Consider the following 23770-nt stretch of genomic DNA (forward strand, 5'->3'; position numbering starts at 1 on the left):
TCTTTTCCGCAGTAGTTTATAATGATTGTTGATATTCATGTGGGTATATGATGAGTTCATGCTTTTCCTCTTTTGCGCTTCCTTGAGATGGATTATTAAGCGTTATGGTAGCCATGCAAGTATTTTCGTTTTCTCTTTCTTTGTTTTTTCTTATTTCTCCTTCTTTCTCTCTTTCTGTTATTTTATTTTATTTTAGTGTATGATGGATGGGTGTTGTGGGTAGGCAGACCTTTGCTGTCTCGAGAAAGAGTAAGCAAATAGGGTTAAAGATCTAGTTCAGAGTAACTTTCTGATGGATGTTGGCTTCTCTTTCTAAAAACAATAACTTTCCCTGTCCTTGAAAAGAAAATACTTCTGCTTTACCTTCCAAGGGTATTTTACCAAAGGAGCCCTTTTATTTTCTCTTGATATTGGTTTTATTATTTTAGGCAACAAGAAAAATTGAAGTTGGAGGTCAGGATGTTCAGATTCAGAGAGACATCTCTTGGGATAAAAGGGTAGTCTGCTAAGTCATCTTTGATTATTTGAATAGAAGGAAAATGATTGATGGTAGAAGAATAGGAGAAGATACTCGTTGGCTTCGGGACTTTTTTTGTTCTGCTAATTCATGGTTTTTATCTTGGTGGTCGGGAGATTGTCATTTGGGTTTCTTCTCCATTTTGGGAAAGAAAATACTGATCTGATTTTTCTTTGTTTTTTTCAGTCTTCAGTTTGTCCTCTTATCCTTTATTTGCAGGTTACTTGAAAGATTTATCTGATCTATATTTTGTTTATCTTGTATCTTTTATGTTGAATGAGTTCTAAGGGGAACGCAAGGCCTGAACCCTCTCGAGGCCCTGAGGGTGGCGGTAACACTCTTTTGATTCTTGTAGCTTCTGCTTGTGCACGGCGACGCTTTTGAAAATTGAACCAGCAGTACCCGTAACTCGGATCCTCCTTGCTATATTTATTGCCCTCGTCATGTGTGCCATGTGTACTGTTTCTTCGCACGCTATTGTTAATTTCCAAGTCTTTTGTTATATGATTGACGAATGACAATCAACATGTGAATTGCTTCAGACTTTGCTTCTGGATTCAAATGCACCTTGCTTGACCCTTCTTTTGATTTTTCTATCTGCAAGAGAACATCAGCTGTTTCAGTTCACCGTTTGATTTTACTTGTGGCTCGGCTGATGCCTTTGTCAGTTTTAGCTTACCATCTGTTGCGATGGGTGCAGGAACTAGGAACCGAGTACCTTGTTCGCCCTATAGGCCGTGCTGAGGATGAAGAGGATGCTAGTGATTTTGAACCTGGCGAAGAAAACGGCGAGGATGAGGATTTAGACGACGACGAAGATGACGACGACGATGATGATGGCAAGGGAGGCACTTGTAGTGGAAAAGCTGAAGCTCCGGTTCAGAAGAAGAGGTCTAGAAGTGACAATGGTGTCGAAGGGGAGGATGATGAGAGACCGTCGAAGCGATAATCTAGTTTGGTAACAGTTATGTGCAAAGCCTGCACAGTCCCAGGCCAAGCATTCTCGATCCCTCAACACCATGCTATCTGCAGACTCTGCAAAAGTGATAACACAGTGGTTTCGGGCTGTCTGATGGTAGAACAAGGTCTTTTGTTCCTTGCAGAAGTTGATAAACTCACTTCTTTCCTGTTACTGAGTGTTTAACTGTTACAGTGGCGCCTGATACTTCACTGCTGGCGCTCTTTGTTTATGTTAACTTCCTTTGTACTATATGCCAATTTCACGGCTTTTTTGAGATGTTTCCTTTCTTCCATTTCTGTGTTCTCTTTTTGGTCTGCAACGGGGATCTGTTAGTCTATACGAGCACCAATTGCAAATGAGTTGAATATAAAACAATAAAAACATCAAAAGTCTCATTGCAGTTGAATCTGGTAGTGCATCAGGAATTGGCAAGATCATCTAACTGGATTTAAGCCTAAAAAATGATTCAGATGTTGGTCTTAATTCAAACACGTTGGGAAGGAAAATCGAAACGGTAAAACCTCATCTACAATACAATGCACATTTATTCAACTGGAGTTTTTTTTGCTTTCTATCATAACGCCCCCGGTTTGATAGTTTGTTTAATCGAGGGATAAATAAGCGAACCCCGATTTCTACGAGGCCAATCTGAACCTGAATCCGAGGGGCGCCTCAATTTGGGTACCGGATAACCTTAATGGGTAGATCCGATAGGCCCGTTTATACACGGACTCCTTGTAGTCTGATCCGGTTGTAGCGCCGAAATCCAAAGGCCACAGGTCAGTGGCATGTTAGTAATTCTTCCGAAACCGAAGGGGTAAAGCATCTTTCGCGCTTGGACGAGGGAACGGGGAAGAGGGAGCAGTGCCCCGTTCCCGTCTCTCTTTTAGAAAACGAGAGAAGAAGAATCCAGAAAGTTGGAGCAAACAAAACCCTAGTTTTGTTTGGTGGCCGAGGTTTTTAGGGCATCTAATCGGAGGAGTTGCAGAGGTTCATCCTCTCTCTCTCTCTCTTAGTGTAGGGTTTGAGTAGGATCGTTGGGGGTCCTGGTTCTATCCTTTCCGGTCTGTGGCAATCTTGGTTTCCTCTTGCGTCCTTTCGGGTGTTGGTTTGGCGATGGCGACGGAGAGGAAGCGCAAGGTGAGCCTTTTCGATGTCGTGGACGATAGCGTCTCGGGGAAGATCTCGAAGGTTAACGGATCGGCGCCCCGCCCCTCGTCGTCGGTGAACAGGTGGACGGGGCGGCCGTTCTCGGCGCGTTACTACGAGATCCTCGATAAGAGAAAGACGCTTCCGGTATGGCAGCAGAAGCAGGAGTTTCTCGACGCGCTGGAGAAGAACCAGACGCTCGTCCTGGTGGGGGAGACCGGTAGTGGAAAGACGACGCAGGTCAGTGTTTCTGCTTCAGTTTTATATTTTCTTCTTCTTTGCTTGTTGTCTTCCTGTGGTACTTCGTTCCGCGTGTCCTGATTCTTGTGAAGACGTTTTATTTTTCGTTAATATGCCTTGGCATCCATAGCGTAGGAAGGTTGGAATGGCAAAAATGTCTAGCCTCATTGAGGCGGAAGTAGGTAGGGGTTGCACGTCATTCTTCGCAATATAAGACTCTTGTCATTGTTATTGTTTTCTTGGTGACTGGTGGCGAATTTCCTGTCCCTCTGCATTTTTGCTTCTGGTTTACCTTGAGGGTTTCTCTTTGGCGCGTAGATGATATAGTCATGAATAAATGGAATGCTCTCTGTGCTTGTCCTGGACAATCTAGTCCCTGCTTTGTGAATTGGTATTCGCAGGTTGTTGTGGTTTGTACATTGTACGGATAATAGGAACTGTTCTACCGTAAGCCAGTTAATGTTGGTGCAATTCCAGCTCTCGCTTGTCTGATCACATTTTTTAGTGAAAGGTTTTCACTAGTGGTTGCTCGTGGATATGATTAACGTTATATTCCAGCGCCTCTTGTGGTTTGGGAAGTAATCTGTAGTAATTGCACTTAGGGTTTTCCCAGTAGTAGCAGAGCGAAAGAAGAAGGAAAACTGTTTTTACTCACAGCTTTGAGGCCGTCTTTTTGTCTGCCACGTTTTTCAGTGTTGTAGTCCTAGTTGGATTTGCACATTCTTTAGGCACCAGAGCCTATGCCCAGCAATATAGTAGAAGATGATGGCCATGTGGTTGTGTGAATTTAAACTTTGAAATATACTACCTGCTGTTATCATCAAGTGCATTAAAAGAACGATTAGCTTAATAATAAATATATATGGATGCTACTTTATATTTTGAAGTACCAGAATATTGAGAGATGAATGGGGTTTGTCTTGTTCCTTGTAGTGTATTCTTTTGCCTTTTGCTTACGAAGACATCCTAATTAGTATGTCCGATATGCTCTGCTCTACCATTTGTGATCGAACTGTTATAATATTATAGGTGTTTGTTTTGCTCACAAAATTTCAACTTGTCATGCTGATTGAACTGTGTGAATTTTATTTGGCAATGTTGCTTGTGGACAGATCCCCCAGTTCGTCGTTGAAGCTGGTTACACGAGCAACCGTAAGCAGATTGCTTGTACTCAACCTCGTAGAGTGGCTGCAATGTCTGTGTCACGCCGAGTTGCAGAGGAGATGGATGTTACAATAGGCGAAGAAGTTGGTTATAGCATCCGATTTGAGGATTGTAGTGGTCCTAAGACTATTCTAAAGTACGTGCCCAATTGTGCTAGTTGCTTTTTCTGAAGGAAGATATATGCACTGTCCGAGTTTGTCACTCTCTTTGTACATTTATAGTTATTGTAGTTATACTCATCTCCGAGGTAATTTTTGATGCATTTGCAGGTACTTGACTGATGGTATGCTTTTGAGAGAAGCAATGACGGACCCACTTCTGGAGCGTTATCGAATAATAATTTTAGACGAGGCACATGAGAGGACCTTGGCAACAGATGTGCTATTTGGCCTTCTTAAGGAAGTCCTGAAAAACAGAGCTGACTTGAAGCTTGTTGTTATGAGTGCAACACTTGAAGCAGAAAAATTTCAGGGATATTTTAATGGAGCACCACTCATGAAAGTACCTGGAAGATTGCATCCTGTGGAGATTTTCTATACCCAGGAGCCTGAGAGAGATTATCTGGATGCAGCAATTAGGACTTGTGTGCAGATACACATGTGTGAATCTATTGGGGACATTCTTGTGTTCTTGACAGGAGAGGAAGAAATTGAAGACGCTTGCAGGAGACTCAACAAGGAGATCAACAACCTGGGTGACCAGGTTGGGCCAGTGAAAGTTGTTCCCCTGTATTCTACGTTACCTCCTGCAATGCAGCAGAAGATCTTTGAGCCTGCCCCACCAGCACTGAAAGAAGGAGGTCCTCCTGGAAGGAAGATTGTTGTGTCAACTAACATTGCTGAAACGTCTCTAACAATTGATGGGATTGTGTATGTCATTGATCCTGGGTTTGCAAAACAGAAAGTTTACAACCCACGGGTACGTGTAGAATCTCTCTTGGTTTCTCCCATATCAAAGGCTAGTGCACACCAAAGGGCAGGCCGTGCTGGAAGAACACAGCCTGGGAAATGCTTTAGACTTTACACAGAAAGGAGTTTTCAGGATGATCTTCAGCCACAGACGTATCCAGAGATCCTTCGCTCTAACCTGGCTAATGTTGTACTTACTTTGAAGAAACTGGGCATTGATGATTTGGTTCACTTTGATTTTATGGACCCCCCTGCCCCTGAAACTTTGATGCGAGCTTTAGAGCTTTTGAATTACTTGGGTGCACTAGATGATGAGGGGAACCTGACGAAGTTGGGTGAGATTATGAGTGAATTTCCTCTGGATCCTCAGATGTCAAAGATGCTTGTTGTTAGTCCTGAGTTCAATTGTTCAAACGAAATCCTCTCAATTTCTGCCATGCTTTCAGGTGAGTCCTTGCCTGCAGTTCCAATCTTTTCTGTTCTCTCACTTTTCTCTAGAATAAAGAATGGCTCCAGTCTGCTGTTGTCTTTCTTTATTAGTATTACGTACTGCTTGCATCCCATGGATGTTTGCTTTTTGTGTGCACCTTTGTCTCTTGGCATGGCAAAGGGATAATATATGCATTAAATGTCTATCGTTTCTGTCAGCTTGTGTATTTGTGAGCAATTGAATGTATGCCATTAACATAATGGCTACTAGGACTGACAAGAATGTGATGAGCGTCGAAGGATAAACGTTATGCCATTAACATAATGGCTACTAGGACTGACAAGAATGTGATGAGCGTCGAAGGATAAACGTTATGCATATCTTGATCATGAATCTGGCTCCATGGTCATGGCAGTGGTTACTATTTCATTGTCCCAGCAAGTCCAGCCATGATATCCTTGGCTGATGTAGGATCTTTAGTTTTTATGTTCTTAAAGGACACATCCTATACTCAGCAGCATTCTGCACAGATATGTGCATATGTCCATGTGTGCTGCTCTGCACGCATGCATGTATTGGTGCTATGGTGCATGAGTTTTGGAACTTGTAGGCTGTCATCAGCAACTGTCATACCAAAGTTTAAGTTGTGCTCCGTCCCATTCTTTGGTCGGTGCACTCCATAGGAATTCTTAAGTAAGTGCTGATGCAGATAGTTGCAGTTCTCAGTATATCTCTAATGAAGCACATGGTGTCGTCTCGCCTCTATGCATCTGCTGACCTACCGTGGGCCTCATCTGTCCTACCAAATTTCTCTTTCTTTAGTCCCAAATTGCTTTATCCGGCCTAGGGATGCTCAGAAGGCAGCAGATGAAGCGAAAGCTCGGTTTGGCCACACGGATGGAGATCACCTTACCCTACTGAATGTCTACCATGCTTACAAGCAAAACGGTAAGTGTTATTTATACTTTTCATTTTGGGGATATGTGCTGGTGGGTTTTATCTCTTCACTTTTAAAAACATTTCCTGCGGCAGATGAAGATTCAACATGGTGTTATGAGAATTTCATCAATCATAGAGCAATGAAGGCAGCTGATAATGTAAGACAACAGCTGGTGCGTATCATGGCCAGATACAGCCTCAAGTTATGCAGCACAGATTTTAACAGCCGGGACTACTATGTCAACATACGGAAGGCAATGCTGGCTGGGTACTTTATGCAGGTTGCTCACCTTGAACGAACTGGTCATTATTTGACTGTGAAGGATAATCAGGTGTGTATGTTTTCAGTAGTTATATTTTAGTTGCTTTTGGATTTTGTGCACACTGGGTGAATATAATCTCTTGGTTTCAGGTGGTTCATTTGCATCCTTCAATTTGCCTTGACCACAAGCCGGAATGGGTTATATACAATGAGTATGTTTTGACCAGTAGAAATTTCATTCGTACGGTCACTGACATTCGTGGTGAATGGTAAGTATGCACAATTAGTGGTAATTCCTTCTCCATATGATGGTGGGAGCATTGAAACGGACATAAATGCAGCTTCTGCGGCATTTACATGCTTGAAGAGGGACAGCCTAATGGCATGTTCTTGTTGATTGAGAAATCGACCATTATTCTTCTGCTAAGCTTAATTCTGTAGCCTTGTAGCGACGTATGCATAGAGTCTCAGATTTCAAACACAATTGTCATCTCATCTGTATCCGTTACTTGGGGAAAACAAATCAAGGCACCCAGTGGGTGGCCTTTCCAGTGTCATACACAGCAGGACCACAGGTTTGCTTGATATCTCAAGTGGACCAAGGCAGTGTTCGACATTCTGGTGGGTCAGTCACCAGGGACTTGATTTGCATGCTGAATTGCTGCCATTAGTGCATGCAAATGCATGTGCTTTATGAATACAGAGGGACATTGAAATATACGTGCCTCCTGTGACCATACCATTTACGACTGACTTTGGTCGTTTGCTACTTTCTGCTGCATAGGTTGATCGACATTGCACCTCATTACTATGACCTTGCCAACTTCCCCAAATGTGAAGCGAAGCGCGTTCTGGAAAAGTTGTACGTTAAGCGGGAGAAGGAGAAAGCAGAAGCCAAAAATCGGAACAAGGTTTAGCTGTAGTGGCCATGTTTGTAGCTGCTTCCATCTACCGAGGGTCCGGGTCCGGGTCCGGCTGGACAGTTTCAAAACTGGTCTTGCCCATGGTCTCCTCGTAATGTGGTTGAAGGGGATGATGGACATGAGTGATTATTTCAGCAATTCATCAAACAACCAGGGTGTTCGTAGGTGCCACAACAGCTTCTTTCATCTGCAAGGCGCTAAGCAATCCTTTCCGGCAAGTTATTTTGTACTACTTTGAGAGATGCAGTCAGAAAATTGTGCTGTAATCCACAGAATATAGGCGGGACCCTTTTTTTCTTTTTTCCTTCTGATCCTTCCTGGTTACACATAATCTGTTTATATTCGACTTGTGCGCCTTTATTAGCTTTTATTAATTTTAAGGAGGCTGTAAACTCTTCTTTTTTTTTTTTTTAATTTTTTCCTTTTCTTATTGCTTCTTTAGACGCGAGATATCTATCCTTTTGTGGCCTAGCTGTTGTATGCGGAGTAGGAACGGCTAATATTGTTCGTCTCTTGCTTGTATGTAGTTGGTTTTTTTGGACCCATGATTATTCTTAGTGATTAATGCTATAGCCGTGCTAAAGGTTGTTTCGTGTGCCTTAGAGCACATTTTTCTGCAAATTCGATGGTCGAAGATACGGACGGGCTTCTTGTAGATGATCACCAAGTGCAGTTAAGGCTTCATGAGAGTAGACTTGACCACAGCCTGAGCGGATCAAGCCCTTGATTGCATGTATTTTCTTGGCTTGTGTTGATCCAGCTTTTTAATAAGCAGAAATTGAACTGAACGTTTGAGCCGCTTCTGGTAGGTCTTCAGCCGCTTCTGCGAGGGAATATTGGAACTCTACCTCGAGGAGTCATGGATCGTATTCCTATCGAACAATTCCATAAATAGTTCTCCCTTCTAAAATTACCTTGCCTTCTCTTCTAAATCCGAGTCAGATCACAATAATCGAGTGACTAGCAGCCTACCTTTCCTCTTTGGTTTTCACCTTGTTCAAAGACAATTTTTTAATTGAGTAACAAAAGGGGGGAGGATGAAGAAATTTGCTTGAGATTTAGGCTATTGTGCTCTCATCTCTAACTACGCAAGGTGGGGAGGACGAAGAACCAATGGGTGCGGGAACGAGTCATACATACTTTTAGCGAAGAATGTTCTTGAAATGACCGGAAACCATTTTACGGGCAGAAACGAAAAAACAAAAAAAAAAAATTCTTTTGGCCAGCAGAAAACCGGTTGTGTTCTAAAAAATGGCTGAAACATGCATCTGAATTTTCTAGTGTCACAATGGGCTGACATGGTCAGACAACGGGGTTTGAATCATAGATGGGGCGGTCCATACGCTAAACAAAACTGTTTCTTGTACCTCGTTACTATGACCTTGCCAACTTCCCCAAATGAGAAGCAAAGCGCGATCTGGAAAAGTTGTACGTTAAGCGGGAGAAGCCAACATTCGGAAGAAGGTTTAGCTGTAGTGGCCATGTTTGTAGCTGCTTCCATCTACCGAGGGTTGGACAGGCTCAAAACTGGCCTTGCCCATGCTAGCCTCGTAATGTGGTTGAAGGGGTGTATTTCGGCAAAGTCCACCTAATTATGCATCTATTCCGCAATTTAAAATGCAAAAAATCGAATTGGTGGCTTTCTTCTGAACCTCCAAGTATCGATCGCGCGTTTTTTATCCATCTAAAATCTTATTACAACAAACTTATCTCAGAAAGATTTCTAATGTTTCTAGTTTGAGAGGCGACATTTATACGGTCAGAAGTTTGAACAAGGGGTACCATGTCTTTGCTCACTTTAATCGTGTCATAAAGAAATGTTTGCTGGGGCCAAAGTTTTGCGATACCAGGAGTTCTTGCTCCAGGCCTTCTTCATCTGGTCATTCTCTCGTTCCCCAGTATCTGAAAGTTGGAGAAGTCTCTCTCTCACTCATGAAGTCGGGAAATTTAAACGAGGCTGATTTTGCTCATTTACCACACATAAGTGGTGGAACGCCAGAATACTCTTTGGTGATCTTAGGATTTCACCGGAACAGAGCACCCTTCTTGTACATCTTCCCCGTACAGCTAGAAGAAAGTGTGTATTTTCCCACCTTTGCTTATTCTTCATTCCCTCGTTTCTTTTCTGTTCTTCTATCATTTAGTATCATTTTTCCGTTTCTCCATCCATAAGTAGGCTAACGTGTGTCTGAATTCCAAATCATTTTCCTTGTTCTTTAAAACATTTAAAGGTTGTCGAACGAGAGAGAGAGTATGGAAATCAAACTAGTAATGGAATTAGCACGATAGATAAGAGGGAGCAGCAACAAACTAACTACTCCCTCTCTATAACAACATATCAAAATACTACAGAAGGACGGCCATGACAAAACGGCAACTCAGCGAGAGTGCACGAACAAGACCCGTCTCCACATCTTATTCCTCCTACATATCATTACCACCCACTGTCGTCTTCATCACACGCTATGGCTCGGTGATGGATATCGCCACCCATTACTTAAGCAACCCTGTCAAACAAATCCAAAGCACAAACAAATCCATGAGTCGTCGAACTAGCCAATACTGTGATTTATCACAGAACGCAGGATTCATATCGTTACAACAGTAAATAATGGAGCCATTGGTTGGACTAGGATCACTCACTTGCTGCAGTCGGTGGTAACGCTAGGAACAAAGGAGAGGTGCACGCCGCAGGAGCCAGGCAGCGAGGCCACCCTTTGGAAGTTGAGATTAGAGACTCCGGACGCGTAGCTCTTGATACAGGCACAGGCGTTTCTCCTATCAGCCGGGGCACTAGCAGCTTGGTTGAGAGCATTCACACCAGCACAGCATGGAGCCGGTGCGCGGCCGGCACCGTTGCCTGTAAGGTAGCCGGCGCATGGCAAAAGGGACTTGATCACGTCAGGGCATTGAAGGGCCTCGCTTGCAGGAGCCAAGAGCACCATGCAAGCAATGGCGATGCAGATGAAAGTGCGAGCAGAGAGGCTGGCCATGGCGGAATCCGAGCAACACCCTCACACGCTTTGGTCTTACAGACACTGGAAGAGCGAATGATTCGAGGTGTGGTGCGAAGAGGGAGACTCCCAGAAGGGTGTTTAAATAGAGAGGGGTGGTGGGAATCGTTTTAATGTTATTGCCAACCACTACCTTTCCCCACACCTAATGGCATTCAATATTTGTCCTTTCCGAAGAGCTCCTGCTAGACATTTCTGAACCTTCCTGTCTGAACTTCGTAATTTCCTTGAAATTGGCTCCTCATATTAAGTTGTGATGAGGTGAAATAATTATCTAGGTAGTCTAAGAATTGCCTAGGTAGTCTTCGAGTGAATGCTTGACAGAAACTAGAAACTTGAACTAGATATACGGAAAGGAAAGGGCTAATCTAGTAAGAAATTGATCCTGTTTTGCTATTTCGCTATGAATTAGGCGTCTTCTAAGAGTTGGGGATATGTTCTGGAAGCGAGAGGCATGATATGTTTCTTCTTTTAAAGAACTCTACATTGAAATGGGAAAATGAGACACCAATCTTGAAAAGGGTTCTTAGCATTTTGGTCTGAGGTTGTATTCGGCTGATTGATGGTTCGAAACTGAGCAGAATTGAGAACAACAAAAAATTACCCGAGTGATTTTGGCTGAAACCAATTTAAGAAAGTTAACCGGAAAAGCTACTCAAAACTAGATCCCCAAGAACATGATCCAAAATCTTCCAAGACCTGAGGAATTATTCTTCAGAAATCTGGTATCTGCCAACTCAAGAAGTGTGCTGCGCCTTATTTATTCTTGTTCGTTCCTTGTTATCAAACCTCCAAAATTTTACTTCCAATTTCCTACTTCCATAGGCCATGTTTTCCGATCATTTTTCCCCGCCGGACCCACATTATTATATGAGGCTGTAGCTGCAAGCCCATTGAAGCATACTGCCTTCACCCACGTTATCGCTCTACGCCAACTGAATGTTGTACACGCGAAGCTTCCTGATGGCCCATACTTGGCTAAAGACTTGACGTCTTGAGCTTTTTCTCTCTGTCTCCTCTCCCCGTTATGTCTATGCATCTTGCAGGCCCAAAAATCTCTGCCGGACTTAGTTCTATGCTCTGATTTTTCTTTTTTTCTCAAATCAGGAAATACTTAATGTTTCTAAAGGGGTGGCCCATGCCATTTGCATGTTTGGGTCCGACAAAGTCACTATGCAACAGGTGGAGCTAGAATGGTTCCTCAAAACTTACTTGATATTTTACTATGTATTAGCTAGCGCCTGTGACATGAAGTTTTAGCTCCGGCGATATTCCGGTCTACTTCTTGCCAAATTCCGGCGCTATTCTACCACGGGTTTGCTTTCAAACCCATTTTACGCAGAAATTCAGGCTGAACCAGAGGTTGGTTCGAGGTCTGATCTTCATCATATTCAGTTGGACACAAGAATTGGACTCAGTTACGAATCTGCATATAAATAAATACCTAATCGTTCAATCAGTAGTCCGTGCCGTCTGAATTATTACCAGATTTTTAAAGCAAATGGTTCCCCAATTCGTAACTGTGAATATATGACTGCAGTTTTTTCTTTTCGTTTTGATCTTCTCTGGGTATTTTTACTTCTTTAGTGGACAGTATAACTGCGGATTTTCTTTTCGCTTGCATCTTCGGTAGAAGTTTTTCTTTCTTCGATCGGCCGTTCCCCTTTTAAGCTTCAATTCTAAATAACAGGTTTGGATTTCCTCTCCAAGGCGAAACCTTTGCAGTACAGGCCCAGCAAGTTTGGATTTCTTTACCCACATATAGTCGTCCATCATTCCTATGACAAATTTCTGTCGACAGTTCTGATGATGCCTTCACCTCACCGCCCTCAATGATGACGAACCGCCAACTGCAGAGTCTTAAATTCACACCAACGAATCATCTGAGTAATTAAAAAAGAATTCAATGGGAATACCTTCTAAAGTACACTGGACACATTATATTAAGCCTTCATAGCCACCAAAGTCCGAACAAGAAACGGCAATGGCGCATCATCGTCGTCCCATTAAATAGTTTCTGCTTATTCATTCGTTTTCAGTAGATGCCACCTAGTTTCCCACTTAAGCTGCTTTTATTGTGCCAAATTATTGCTTTGGATGTTTTAATTAAAAACAGAAACTTAATCACACTATTCTTGTGAGTGCCACTTAGCCTTGAAAGCGGGTTAGGGTTCTTGGAAAGTGGACTAAAAGAGCACATGTCATGCAGGACTAAGAGAGCACATGTCATGCACAAAAGACTCGTCAACCAGTCTTTTTTAAGTTTCCACTGCCAACCCATGCCGGTGTCGCACTCTTAAAATTGGTAGAGATAGGTTGGTGAGTACAATCGCCCACAACATAGTTTTTAAAAATTATTGTACAAAGGCATTTTCTTAATTTTTTATTATTTATACTATCTTAAAGTTCAAAATTCAAACTTTTTAGCGTCTTTCAATTAAAAATTTCTAGCTCTACCACTAGTCTTAGTCTCTACGCAACTCCCTTGCTCATCTATTGATGCCTCTTTGTAGGCTCTTGAGTTTTCACCTCCTTTTTACTAAAATGATGCGTTTCACCCAATTGAAAAGGTGACTCCCTACATGTACCCTTTCATTTTCATGTCTCTCTTTCATGGCCTGTTTGGTGTAAGTAGCCATTTATAATTGTTTTATGAATACTTTGATTAAAAACTTTTTAACGTGTTTCATGAATGAATGAGATTCAAGCATTTCTTAAACAAACCTTTACTTAAACAAACCGTTACTGATAAAGTTTTTTACTATTTATAAATAAATTTTTTATTTATATTAATACATTTTAAAATTTTATAACTATTTTCCGACTCTACCTCTATCCCAATGCAAGGAAAGAGTTGCCACCGGTACATAATACACCAATTCAGAGAGAGAGATGCATGGGCAGGGCGAAGTTATACATGAGCAAGGTACAACAGCGCGTGACCTCCAAACCCTCACTCAAGTCCTTTCATATGTCAGGAGGTGGAACGTGGTACCCATTCTGTGCACCGACAAGATCTCGCCATCTTTTTTTTTATTCTCAGCGCTTCGCCATTTACATCCAAACGTCTTTCTTGTGTTTGTGTATGATTAATTAAAAGAAAGGAAGAACCATCTTATGTTTAGGTACAATGAAAAAAAAAAATATATTTTTTTAATTCCTCTAAAAATAAAGACATTTTTCTCATTTCATTTGCTTTCCTGTCCTGTTTTCTTCTAGTTTCATTTCATTTTCATTATTTCATCTCTTCTTATATTTCGTTTATTTCTTATATTTGCTTATGTATTTAGAAGATTTCTTGTTTCTAAATTTTGTTGTTATATATTTCCATTTTATCGATATTTTCATTACTTCATCTCTCTTTTCTTAATGTGTTACTGGACTCGACTGTCACGAAATAAACTTATTTTTATGCAGCCAAGTTATAGTACGTAAAAAAAAAATGTTGGTAGCAAAATATTTACATTAATTGCACGGCCATAAATATATTTTAGGTAGGTTGGAGGGGCAAGGCGCGTAACACGGTAGTTGTTGCGGTTTAAATTTTGCGGTGTACTTTCTGCAGGTGAAATAAAGGAGAAAGCTGCTTATCACGTGCGATCTACCCACTTTTAATTAATGGGCGAATATTTCTATGCTTCTCCGCCAATGGTCTTCCAATAATCTAAATGCTTTCATTTGATTAGAAAAAAAATATATGTTTGTTTTTAACACGTGAATTGCTATTATCCTCATTTAAAAAAAAGAAAACGCAAACGAGGCAGCCGCGCCTTCGCCCTGATTAATTATATATGTTATTAGATATATCTTGGAAATGTAACGGGAAGCTGTCTCCTTTCACTATTCAATTTCATACTATGGTAGATTTCAATTTTGATGTCTTTGATTACCCGAGATTTGATATGAAATTTAAGATTTTTGGATTTTTGAAATTCATGGATTTGATATTAGGATCGTACATTTTGGCTTAGTAAATTAGTTAATAGAGACAACAAGAATGAATCTCAGGAGATGCTTGGTAACAATTAAATTTGTCATTTAAAGGCGAATTCATATATCACTGCACTGCAACTGTGTCATGAATTTGCTACTAATTTTTGGGACATTCATAAAACACTAAACTGGTGTTCCTATTATCAAATTCAGTGTCTCTTGAAGCAGAATGCCAATGGGGAAAAGATAAAAGAAAAAAATTCTGGCGCTGGTATGTTACTTTGTTTAAGGTAAGGTTCTTTCTTAATTTGTTTGCCAGTTTCCCTCCCAATAAATAACTAAAACCTGATCTTACCTTCTCCTTTCTTTACTGTTTTACCTTAAGAGTTATAAAAAGCAGAAAGTCGTCTAACAAGAAGAAAAGTTTACTCTTTAAAGCACCGAAATTTGGCACGCTCAATAGAGTTAGGTAAACAAAATTGAATAAAGTCCACATCACGCTCCTGCGGTTAGAAGCTTATTTGTGGAAAACAAAAGTTTAACTTCAATAACGTCGTCGTGAACTTTTCCCGCAGTAGGTTCATCATTTCGTTTCACTGTAACAGTCCATTGAGCTTCATAAATAACTAAATGGCATCGTGGTGAGTAAGATTATATTTATATCCATACATATATATACATATGATCAACTTCTTAGTATTATTGGCTAATTTTAAGATTCAAAAACTCATATTTTTCATATCCAAGCAACATGGCGGGAGGCATTATTCTGTTTCACTGTAAATAGACCATGTGCAATGAATATCTACAGTCTACTTGTAAGTAGTTGAGAAGAGAGAATATATATATATATATATATATATACACAAAAGCCCCATAAGAAAAAAATATAGGTGCCGTTTGGGTGGCAACCCCCAAACGACGTTTTGTCCCTAAAACAATCGATGTTTTGAGGATGTTTGGCACAGATAAACCCAGTTTTCAGAAAATGAAGTTTTCAGCAAGTTGTGAGGACCCGACGGAAGTTTATATTGAACACTGCAGGAAGTACTTGTGAGACGTCTGGGACTGGAGGTTGCTCGTAGAAAGAAGCTTATTTAGCAGGCAAATCTCGGAGCGTGGACAGCTTATGAGACGTTACGGTTGCTTCAATCGAACAATAGAGTAATTACATTTATTCATTGGAGACTAGGTAATAAGAGCGATGCTTATGAAAATGGTGTTGTTGTAAAGACAGACAAACTATGTCACATGGGTTCCGGTATGGTAGAGGTTCAGGTATGGTGGTATGGATTTGGACACGGTAATTTTGAAAATTAGAGGTATACGGGTACGACAATTTTTATATTCTAAGAAAAAAACATTAATAGTTTACACTTCTAATCTCATCTCATAAGAAAGTCTCAAACAAAACCTAAACAAAATATTGTTTATGGTAAGAATACTATATTATCATCATTCTAGCCAATGCCCAACTCATCCTCTTCCACATTAGAAGATGTTGATGGAATAGAAGGTTTTTGGAATCTCGAATTAATAGCTTCTAGTTCATTGTCTTCTTCTAAGTTAAAGTCCTCAACATTCACTTCTCAATTTTTGGGCTTGCGCTTAAGCTTGGCTCATTAGCACTCGGCAACAACAGTTAGTTTGATGAAGATTGAAGATAATCTTCAACAGCTAGTTGACACAACAACAAATAAATGGCAGGCAAGGCGACAAATAGGCAGCAATAGATAAACATTAAACACGTAAAATCAAACTTGAAAAAATGAAAAGACCAATCTTCAAACAAAAACATCCTCAAATCAACAAAATGAAACCCTAAGTTGTAATAGCAAAAAGAAAGAAAAAAAAAACATTTACCTGGCTGCCACCAAACATCACCACCTGCGATAGACAAGGGTTGAAGAAAACACAAGTCAAACTTTGCTGCAGAGCTTGTCTTTTGTTTCGTGAGTAAAAACAAACGATTTTTTTTTGTTTGAATTGGGTTTGACCCAGACCTGATCTAACCCATATCCAACAGCTTCCATGTACCGGAGTGAGTACGTGGGCCAATTCCACGTACCCGTGTCACTTAGCACACAAGTTGCCCTTTATATATGTTGTGCACAATACGTAAGACCTTAAAAGTAGAGTTTCAAGATTGGTGTGTCATTTTCCCATTTCAATGTAGAGTAGAGTTCCTTAAAAGTAGAAACATATCATGCCTTGCTCTTCCAAAACATATCCCCTACTCTTAGAAGACGCCTAATTCTTAGCGAAATAGCAGAACAAGATCAATTTCTTTCTAGATTAGCCCTTTCCTTTCCTTATATCTAGTTCAAGTTTCTAGTTTCTGTCAAGCATTCACTCGAAGACTACCTAGATAATTCTTAGACTACCTAGATAATTATTTCACCTCATCACATCTTAATATGAGGAGCCAATTTCAAGGAAATTACGAAAGTTCAGACAGACAGGAAGCTTAAGAAATGTCTAGTAGGAGCTCTTCGGTAAGGACAAACATTGAATGCCAATGGGTGTAGGGGAAGGTAGTAGTTGGCAGTAACATTAATACGATTCCCACCACCCCTCTCTATTTAAACACCCTTCTGGGAGTCTCCCTCTTCGCACCACACCTCGAGTCATTCGCTTTTCCAGTGTTGTAAGACCAAAGCGTGTGAGGGTGTTGCTCGGATTCCGCCATGGCCAGCCTCTCTGCTCGCACTTTCATCTGCATCGCCATTGCTTGCATGGTGCTCCTGGCTCCTGCCAGCGAGGCACTTCAATGCCCTGACGTGATCAAGTCCCTTTTGCCGTGCGCCGGCTACCTTACAGGCAACGGTGCCGGCCGCGCACCGGCTCCATGCTGTGCTGGTGTGAATGCTCTCAACCGAGCTGCTAGTGCCCCGGCTGATAGGAGAAACGCCTGTGCCTGTATCAAGAGCTACGCGTCCGGAGTCTCTAATCTCAACTTCCAAAGGGTGGCCTCGCTGCCTGGCTCCTGCGGCGTGCACCTCTCCTTTGTTCCTAGCGTTACCACCGACTGCAGCAAGTGAGTGATCCTACCAATGGCTCCATTATTTACTGTTGTAACGATATGAATCCTGCGTTCTGTGATAAATCACAGTATTGGCTAGTTCGACGACTCATGGATTTGTTTGTGCTTTGGATTTGTTTGACAGGGTTGCTTAAGCAATGGGAGGCGATATCCATCACGGCGCCATAGCGTGTGATGAAGACGACGGTGGATGGTAATGATATGTAGGAGGAATAAGATGTGGAGACGGGTCCTGTTCGTGCACTCTCGCTGAGTTGCCGTTTTGTCATGGCCGTCCTTCTGTAGTATTTTGATATGTTGTTATAGAGAGGGAGTAGTTAGTTTGTTGCTGCTCCCTCTTATCTATCGTGCTAATTCCATTACTAGTTTGATTTCCATTCTCTCTCTCTCGTTCGGCAACCTCTAAATGTTTTAAAGAACCAGGAAAGTGATTTGGAATTCAGACACACGTTAGGCTACATATGGATGGAAAAATGGAATACACTTATACAAAATGAGGAAATGAAATAAGAAAGGTGGGAAAATACAATTTGCTTTTAATACACTTTCTTCTAGTTGTTCGGGGGAAAGATGTACAAGAAGGGTGCTCTGTTCTGGTGAAATCCGAAGACCACCAAACTTTCCCGACTTCAGACTTCTCCAACTTTTCAGATACTGGGAAACAAGAGAATGACAGAGAGACTTCTCCAACTTTTCAGATACTTTGGCCCCAGCAACATTTCTTTATGACACGTTTAAAGTGAGCAAAGACCTGGTATGTTGGAAATCCGTTGTTTGACCATATAAATGTCGCCTATAAAACTAGAAACATTAGAAATCTTTCTGAGATAAGTTTGCTGCAACAAGATTTCAGATGGATAAAACAGTGCGATCGAAACAAAGAGGTTCAGAAGAAAGACGCAAATTTGATTTTTGGCGTTTTAAATTGCGAAAAAGTTGCATAATTAGTTGCATTACACCGGTTTCTACGCATGTTTTTTCGAAATACGAGAAATAGTTTTGTCTAGCATATGGACCGTCGCATCTATGATTCAGAGCCCGCTGCCTGACCATGTAAGCCCATTGTGACACTAGAAAAGAGGCCGAGCCAGTGAAGAAGAGCCCACTACAAAGTTCAGAGGCATGTTTCAGCCATTTTTAAGAACGCAGGCGGTTTTCTGCTCGAAAAAAAGAAGAAGAAGAACTTTTTCGTTTCTGCCCGTGAAAAGGTTTCCTTTTTAAAGCGGAGGATATCTTTGTCATCTCAAGAACCTTCTTCGCTCCCGCACTCATTGTTCTTCGTCTTCCCCACCTAGTGTAGTTAGCGATGAGAGCACAATTGCCTAAAATCTGCAGGAAATTATTTGTCGGTAAAATACGGCTGCATGCTCACTTAATGTTCTTCATCCCCACCCTTTTGTTACTCAATTAAAGAATTTTCTTTGATCAAAGTGAAAACCAAAGAGGAAGGGCAGGCTGCTAGTCACTCAATTATCGTCATCTCACTCGGATTATCATTTATTTCTCCTGTATTTTTATATGTCCAAGGTCTTTAAACTCACCCACAAAAAAATTTCCATAGAAATAAGCAAACGAATATGCACCTCATGGAAAGGACCAGCTATATCGATACCCAAAAAACATTATAAAACTCAAAAAAATAATTAACTTTGCTAGGGATTTGATGCAGGAGCATTGCGTGAAAAAAAAATTCAGTCGCAATTTGAGATTATTTGTTAGTTTATTTTATTTGAGTCTAATTATAGTTTTTTTTTTGTTTCATTTATTGTTGTGTTGCTTGGACCAAGTCCATGGGTCCGTTTATACTCTATTTAAGGGCGTTTAATCCTCATTTGTAATAAGTTTTTGAGTGAATTAAAACCCTAATGGCTATTTTGCTTTCTCTTTTCCAATTTTTGTTCCCTTTTGCTTCTCTTTCGTTTAACCCTAGATTAGTTTGGCGTTTGATCATGAATTAGAGGAGACGATCCTCTTTTCCACTGCATCAATTTCTCATCAAAATATTCTTAAGATCAAGCATATCTATATGTTAGACTGTAGAAAGAAGTACGTTAACAGTCAATTTTGGGGCGATTGTTTTCTATTGTCCGGGATCTATCAATAATATCTCTATATACACAAAAAAATTGGTAGTTCTTTTAAGAAGTTCAAAATTCTCTTAAAAAAGGAGAACAGGGGAGAGAAAAAAGAGGAGGTATTTGGGAACGTTTGAAAAAATGGTTTGACTTTTATATTTACCAAAATTTTGATAAATTGATGGATGAGATTTTACTTTCCTTATTTAAGTTTAGTAAATAACAGCTTGCGGATTAACTACGGGACATGATATTAGTTAAATGATATGAGTTAATCGATACCAAAATTTGGTTCATGATGATATTCAAATCACCAATATCTTTCCCATGAAATGCTTGCCTGGCTTCTTGGTGTCTGGTGAACTGGTTTTTTCGTGATCATCAAATCGAATTGTCTATGCTTACAACCTTAATGAATGAGGTCAAAGATGTAACATCTTAACCCATTTGTGAGCTCGGGCCCTTGTTCTGGCAGACCTCAACCCACCTCCTAACAGTTTCGGCTCCAACTCCAAAAAAGCTAAGAACAAGAACAACAATCTATTCAATAATCCCCTTTATAAGCTATAAAAGATTCCATACAATTACGAGACTATATTTTTGAGGTGTTATAGAAGAAAAATGGTAAGTAAATACATAATTCCATATAGGGGGGGGGGGGGGGGGGCGCCTAGGCCATGGCCCCACCCCAACTAATTGAAAAAATTTAAAAATTATAGTTGTGCAATGTATTTTTTAGGTTCGGGTTCAATTTGGCCCTACCCGTATCCAAGGTTGGACTGTTTGGCCCACCCTTGAAAAAAATTCTGGGTCCACCCTTGGCTCCATGGGATGTAACTTTATTCTGTAGGTTGTACAACTGGTCTATAGGTTGTACAACTGGATCCTTAAGTAAATATGTAAGGTCTACAAGACAGTGGTCGAGTGAGAAATTTTTAGCAAAAGGACATTTAGGGCCATTTGATCGATTATAACCCTCAAATGAGAAATAAGATTCTAGAAATAAGTTTAGAGAAGAAAAACAAAATGAAAAAGATCTTTCCCAATTCTAGTTTTGCAGTGTGTATGATGACTTATTTTGATGGCATTTGAAAGACATGGAAAATGAGAAACGCCCCAAATTGCAATTGACGTGAGAGTCGTTGTAAATGACAGCAGGGAATATGTTCTTCTTATAATCTGAAAATTAGAACAAAAAATGGTGATGGCCTTTAGTGAAAAAAAAGAGGGAGTGAAATCGAATTTAACAGATTAAGAAAGAAGAGTTGTCAAAAGTAATGCATATGGAACTATTATCGTCTGAACATGTAGTTGCTTTTTTTCCTAATCTAGTTGCTTTCTTCATTTCATCCTCATAAATGAAATACTACACAGGAAAGGAAAATGATTGCAAGTTGGCAAAAGATAAGAACTTTCTTCCCCTTTTATAAGACAAAACCTTTGATCAGACTGATGAAGGAACATAGTAAGCTGTAAATCTTATTAACTTGCTGAGTAACTGAAGACAATTAAGAGAAAACATGCCATTATACTAAAACATCCTCGGGGGTGGAACTAAATTTCTGAAAAAATCATTCCGGAAAAGAGGCCAACAGGTAATTTTTAGTCCCTAGTTTGATTTGGAGGAATTCATTTTTTTTCGCTACAGTAAAATTTTTCCTCCCCATCAAACGCCCCTTAAAGAGAGAGCCAACAAAAACAAAATGGGAGAGATGTGTGGTTGGATTGAGAACAAGTGCTGCTTCAAATGCGGTCATATCCAACAAAAGATCTCCATTCAAAATTTAGAGGGCCTTGTTGCTGGGACAGGGAAATTGTGTGGGCTTTAGTTCTATTATATTTGATGCAGACTTGAGTGCCCAACCATCTTCTCTACTTGGAATGCTGGACCAGTGAACATTCATACTCTCTCCAAGTGTTGAGACTTGAGAGGATCCTTTATCCTCACCGTCTCCTGCTCCCCTCCTGTCATTTCCAAATTTTTTAATTTTAGAACGTGGCGCTCACTAGATTAAATCCATCATGAATGCGTAAGACCAACTGGACGGTGATGATCATAAATCTCTTTTTCAGAAAACGACCGAGGAGATGATCTGTTCAATGGATCAGAAAAAAGTGGAGGGCTCGCTTTTTAATTCCATTTTTATTTTGGTCCTTACAGTCTAATAGTGGCACTGCAGTTTTCATGCTTGGAAACTTGGAAAGTATAAGTTGAAAAAGTTTCTTTGAATGCTTATATATATATATATATATGGATCTGCAAGCGATCAGTAAGTGAGCAACGAAGTAGGATCATGAACTCGTATCTGGATAGAAGAGACTGGATTCAGTGAGAAAGAGGAAGCGGGTATTTTAATTTACATCTAACCAGCTAGCATTCATTGGGCCTATTTTGATGTTGATCAAAATATAAATTTGATAGAAACCAAAATTTCATCCGTACCCAAATCGACGTATGGAAGATCAGGTCCTCTTTAATGAGCTAACAAAGAAAGATCTGATTATGGATCTTGTTTTTTATTTTAAAGAATAGAATGCAAGATTGAGATCGGTGGCTCAATTGTATGGCACGAAACTCAAAAGGCACGAAATGGACGGTGAAGATTGAAGAACTCTTTCACAATGTGATTTAGAGGGATTATGGTGATATTTGGCAGCAATCTAATTTCCTAATAACGTTGCTCCTTCTATGAATATAGAATTTACATGGGTGGTTGGGAAGTTGCTTTCTCAGAGGGACAGGGGATGATGGCAGTCGGGTACGGAGCTGATCTTTTCCATTGGAATCCAGACGGTGAGAAAGTAGCCGTTTTCAGAGGAAACACGTCATTTTCCGGGGAATGGTGAAGCGTTTGGATGGGCGTTGTAAATAACGTCGAATGCTTTTCTGAGAAAACGGTCAAATGTTCTGCAGCATTCCAGCCATATCGTGCCCTTCTAGCTGGGCTTCTCCCTTCCCTTAATTTTCGAGGGAGATCTCACTGCGCACAAATGGCAGCAGGCTGTCGGCGCCTTTAGGCATGGCTCTTGGTTTAACTGCGTTCTCAATCCTTTGGTAAATATCAACCGTTTCACCGAATCCTTCGCCTGAGAAGGATGAAAGGGCCTATTCTCTGCATTTATGCTGCATATTTCTCTATCATGCAAATTTATTATCAATACCTCGAATTAAATTGTGAGACAAGGAGAGAAAGAGAAATTGTTTTTCTTTATTAGGTTTCATATTCATGAATCCATGTTCTTAGCGTTTTAATTTTTGAAAATCTTATGGCAGCCGCTTGGATGTGATTATATGTGTCAAAACTTACAAATGCATGTCAGTTCAGATCAAATGATGTGTAGGACCAGGTTTTATAGCTTATATGAATAAACTGATCGTCTAAGAAAGGATCTTCAATTCTGAGCCATGTGGACTCCGATCCCGTCAGTATTTTGAGAAAAGAAAGCTTCAAAATTTGATATCTAAAGCCAAATTGCGTAAAGTTCATACTGTTAATTGCTCTGTATTTGAGAAATGGAGAGTAGAAGGACGATCCTTCGTTGCGTCCTTTCTCTATCAACCCATCGCAGCATCTCCGTCTATTTAAAGGCCCATGTGTGACCTGAATCTTGTGAGCGCAGACGGATCAAAGAGAGAGAGAGAGAGAGAGAGAGAGAGAAAGATGGCCGGCTTCTCCTTCAGATCCTTGGTTTGGTGGATCGTCGCCTGCTTGTTGGTATCTCTGCCGTCACCGACGGCGGCTCAGCTCACCTGTGACACGGTGGTGCCGTATGTGGCACCTTGTCTGCCCTTTACTTTAAACGGAGGCACCGTCTCTGACGCATGCTGTGCCGGAATCAGGGGACTGAACGCACTAGCCAAGCTCAGGGCAGACAGAGTCGTGGCCTGCCAGTGCATAAAGAACGCTGCTTCAGCATTCCCTGCAATCAACGTGGGCCGTCTTAACATGCTGCCCAGGTACTGTGGAGTGAAGCTCCCGGTCTCAAACATCTCTCCAAATATTGACTGCAGCAGGTTTGTTCAACTACGTGCCCTCAAATATAGCGCATATTCTGTATGATATTCATGTATACAATTTTAATTTATGTGCTCGAACCGAACTGAGCCTGCTCGACTCAGTGTTGGCTTGGGATGTCTTCTTGAGGTCAGCTCGAGCTTATTTTCTCTTACACAAACGAGTCCAGCTTGGTGATTGGCCCAAGGTCATTTGG

At 40.8% G+C, this 23770-nt stretch overlaps 3 protein-coding genes across 7 annotated transcripts; 2 read left to right on the forward strand and 1 right to left on the reverse strand.

Annotated features, from left to right (window-relative positions):
• Positions 1–2338: 2338 nt before the first annotated feature.
• On the forward strand, positions 2339–7873 carry LOC116262284 (probable pre-mRNA-splicing factor ATP-dependent RNA helicase DEAH2). 5 transcript variants are annotated; one of them, XM_031641507.2, is made up of 7 exons: positions 2346–2867; positions 3980–4167; positions 4301–5385; positions 6192–6317; positions 6402–6640; positions 6721–6839; positions 7355–7873. In XM_031641507.2, exons 1-7 carry the CDS (start codon positions 2595–2597, stop codon positions 7485–7487), a joined length of 2163 nt encoding a protein of 720 aa, XP_031497367.1. In that variant the 5' UTR covers positions 2346–2594; the 3' UTR covers positions 7488–7873. The 5 variants fall into 5 exon arrangements, 4 of the variants coding, with proteins under 4 accessions (XP_031497369.1, XP_031497370.1, XP_031497368.1 ...); XR_004174442.2 differs by lacking the exons at positions 6721–6839; positions 7355–7873 and having other exon boundaries at positions 2339–2867; positions 6089–6317; positions 6402–6449; XM_031641508.2 differs by lacking the exons at positions 6721–6839; positions 7355–7873 and having other exon boundaries at positions 2340–2867; positions 6217–6317; positions 6402–6540.
• A 1874-nt stretch (positions 7874–9747) lies between these two features.
• On the reverse strand, positions 9748–10573 carry LOC116262856 (non-specific lipid-transfer protein-like). Its single transcript, XM_031642380.2, has 2 exons — positions 10137–10573; positions 9748–10000 (listed from the first exon to the last, which is right to left on the reverse strand). Exons 1-2 carry the CDS (start codon positions 10484–10486, stop codon positions 9991–9993), a joined length of 360 nt encoding a protein of 119 aa, XP_031498240.1. The 5' UTR covers positions 10487–10573; the 3' UTR covers positions 9748–9990.
• Positions 10574–17043: 6470 nt separating this feature from the next.
• LOC116262937 (non-specific lipid-transfer protein-like) lies at positions 17044–17860 on the forward strand. The gene is made up of 2 exons (XM_031642478.2): positions 17044–17477; positions 17608–17860. The coding sequence occupies exons 1-2, from the start codon at positions 17128–17130 to the stop codon at positions 17615–17617; spliced, it is 360 nt and encodes a 119-aa protein (XP_031498338.1). The 5' UTR covers positions 17044–17127; the 3' UTR covers positions 17618–17860.
• Positions 17861–23770: the final 5910 nt, after the last annotated feature.

This window comes from Nymphaea colorata, chromosome 10 (genome assembly GCF_008831285.2).
Source record: "Nymphaea colorata isolate Beijing-Zhang1983 chromosome 10, ASM883128v2, whole genome shotgun sequence".
Taxonomy (NCBI): domain Eukaryota; kingdom Viridiplantae; phylum Streptophyta; class Magnoliopsida; order Nymphaeales; family Nymphaeaceae; genus Nymphaea; species Nymphaea colorata.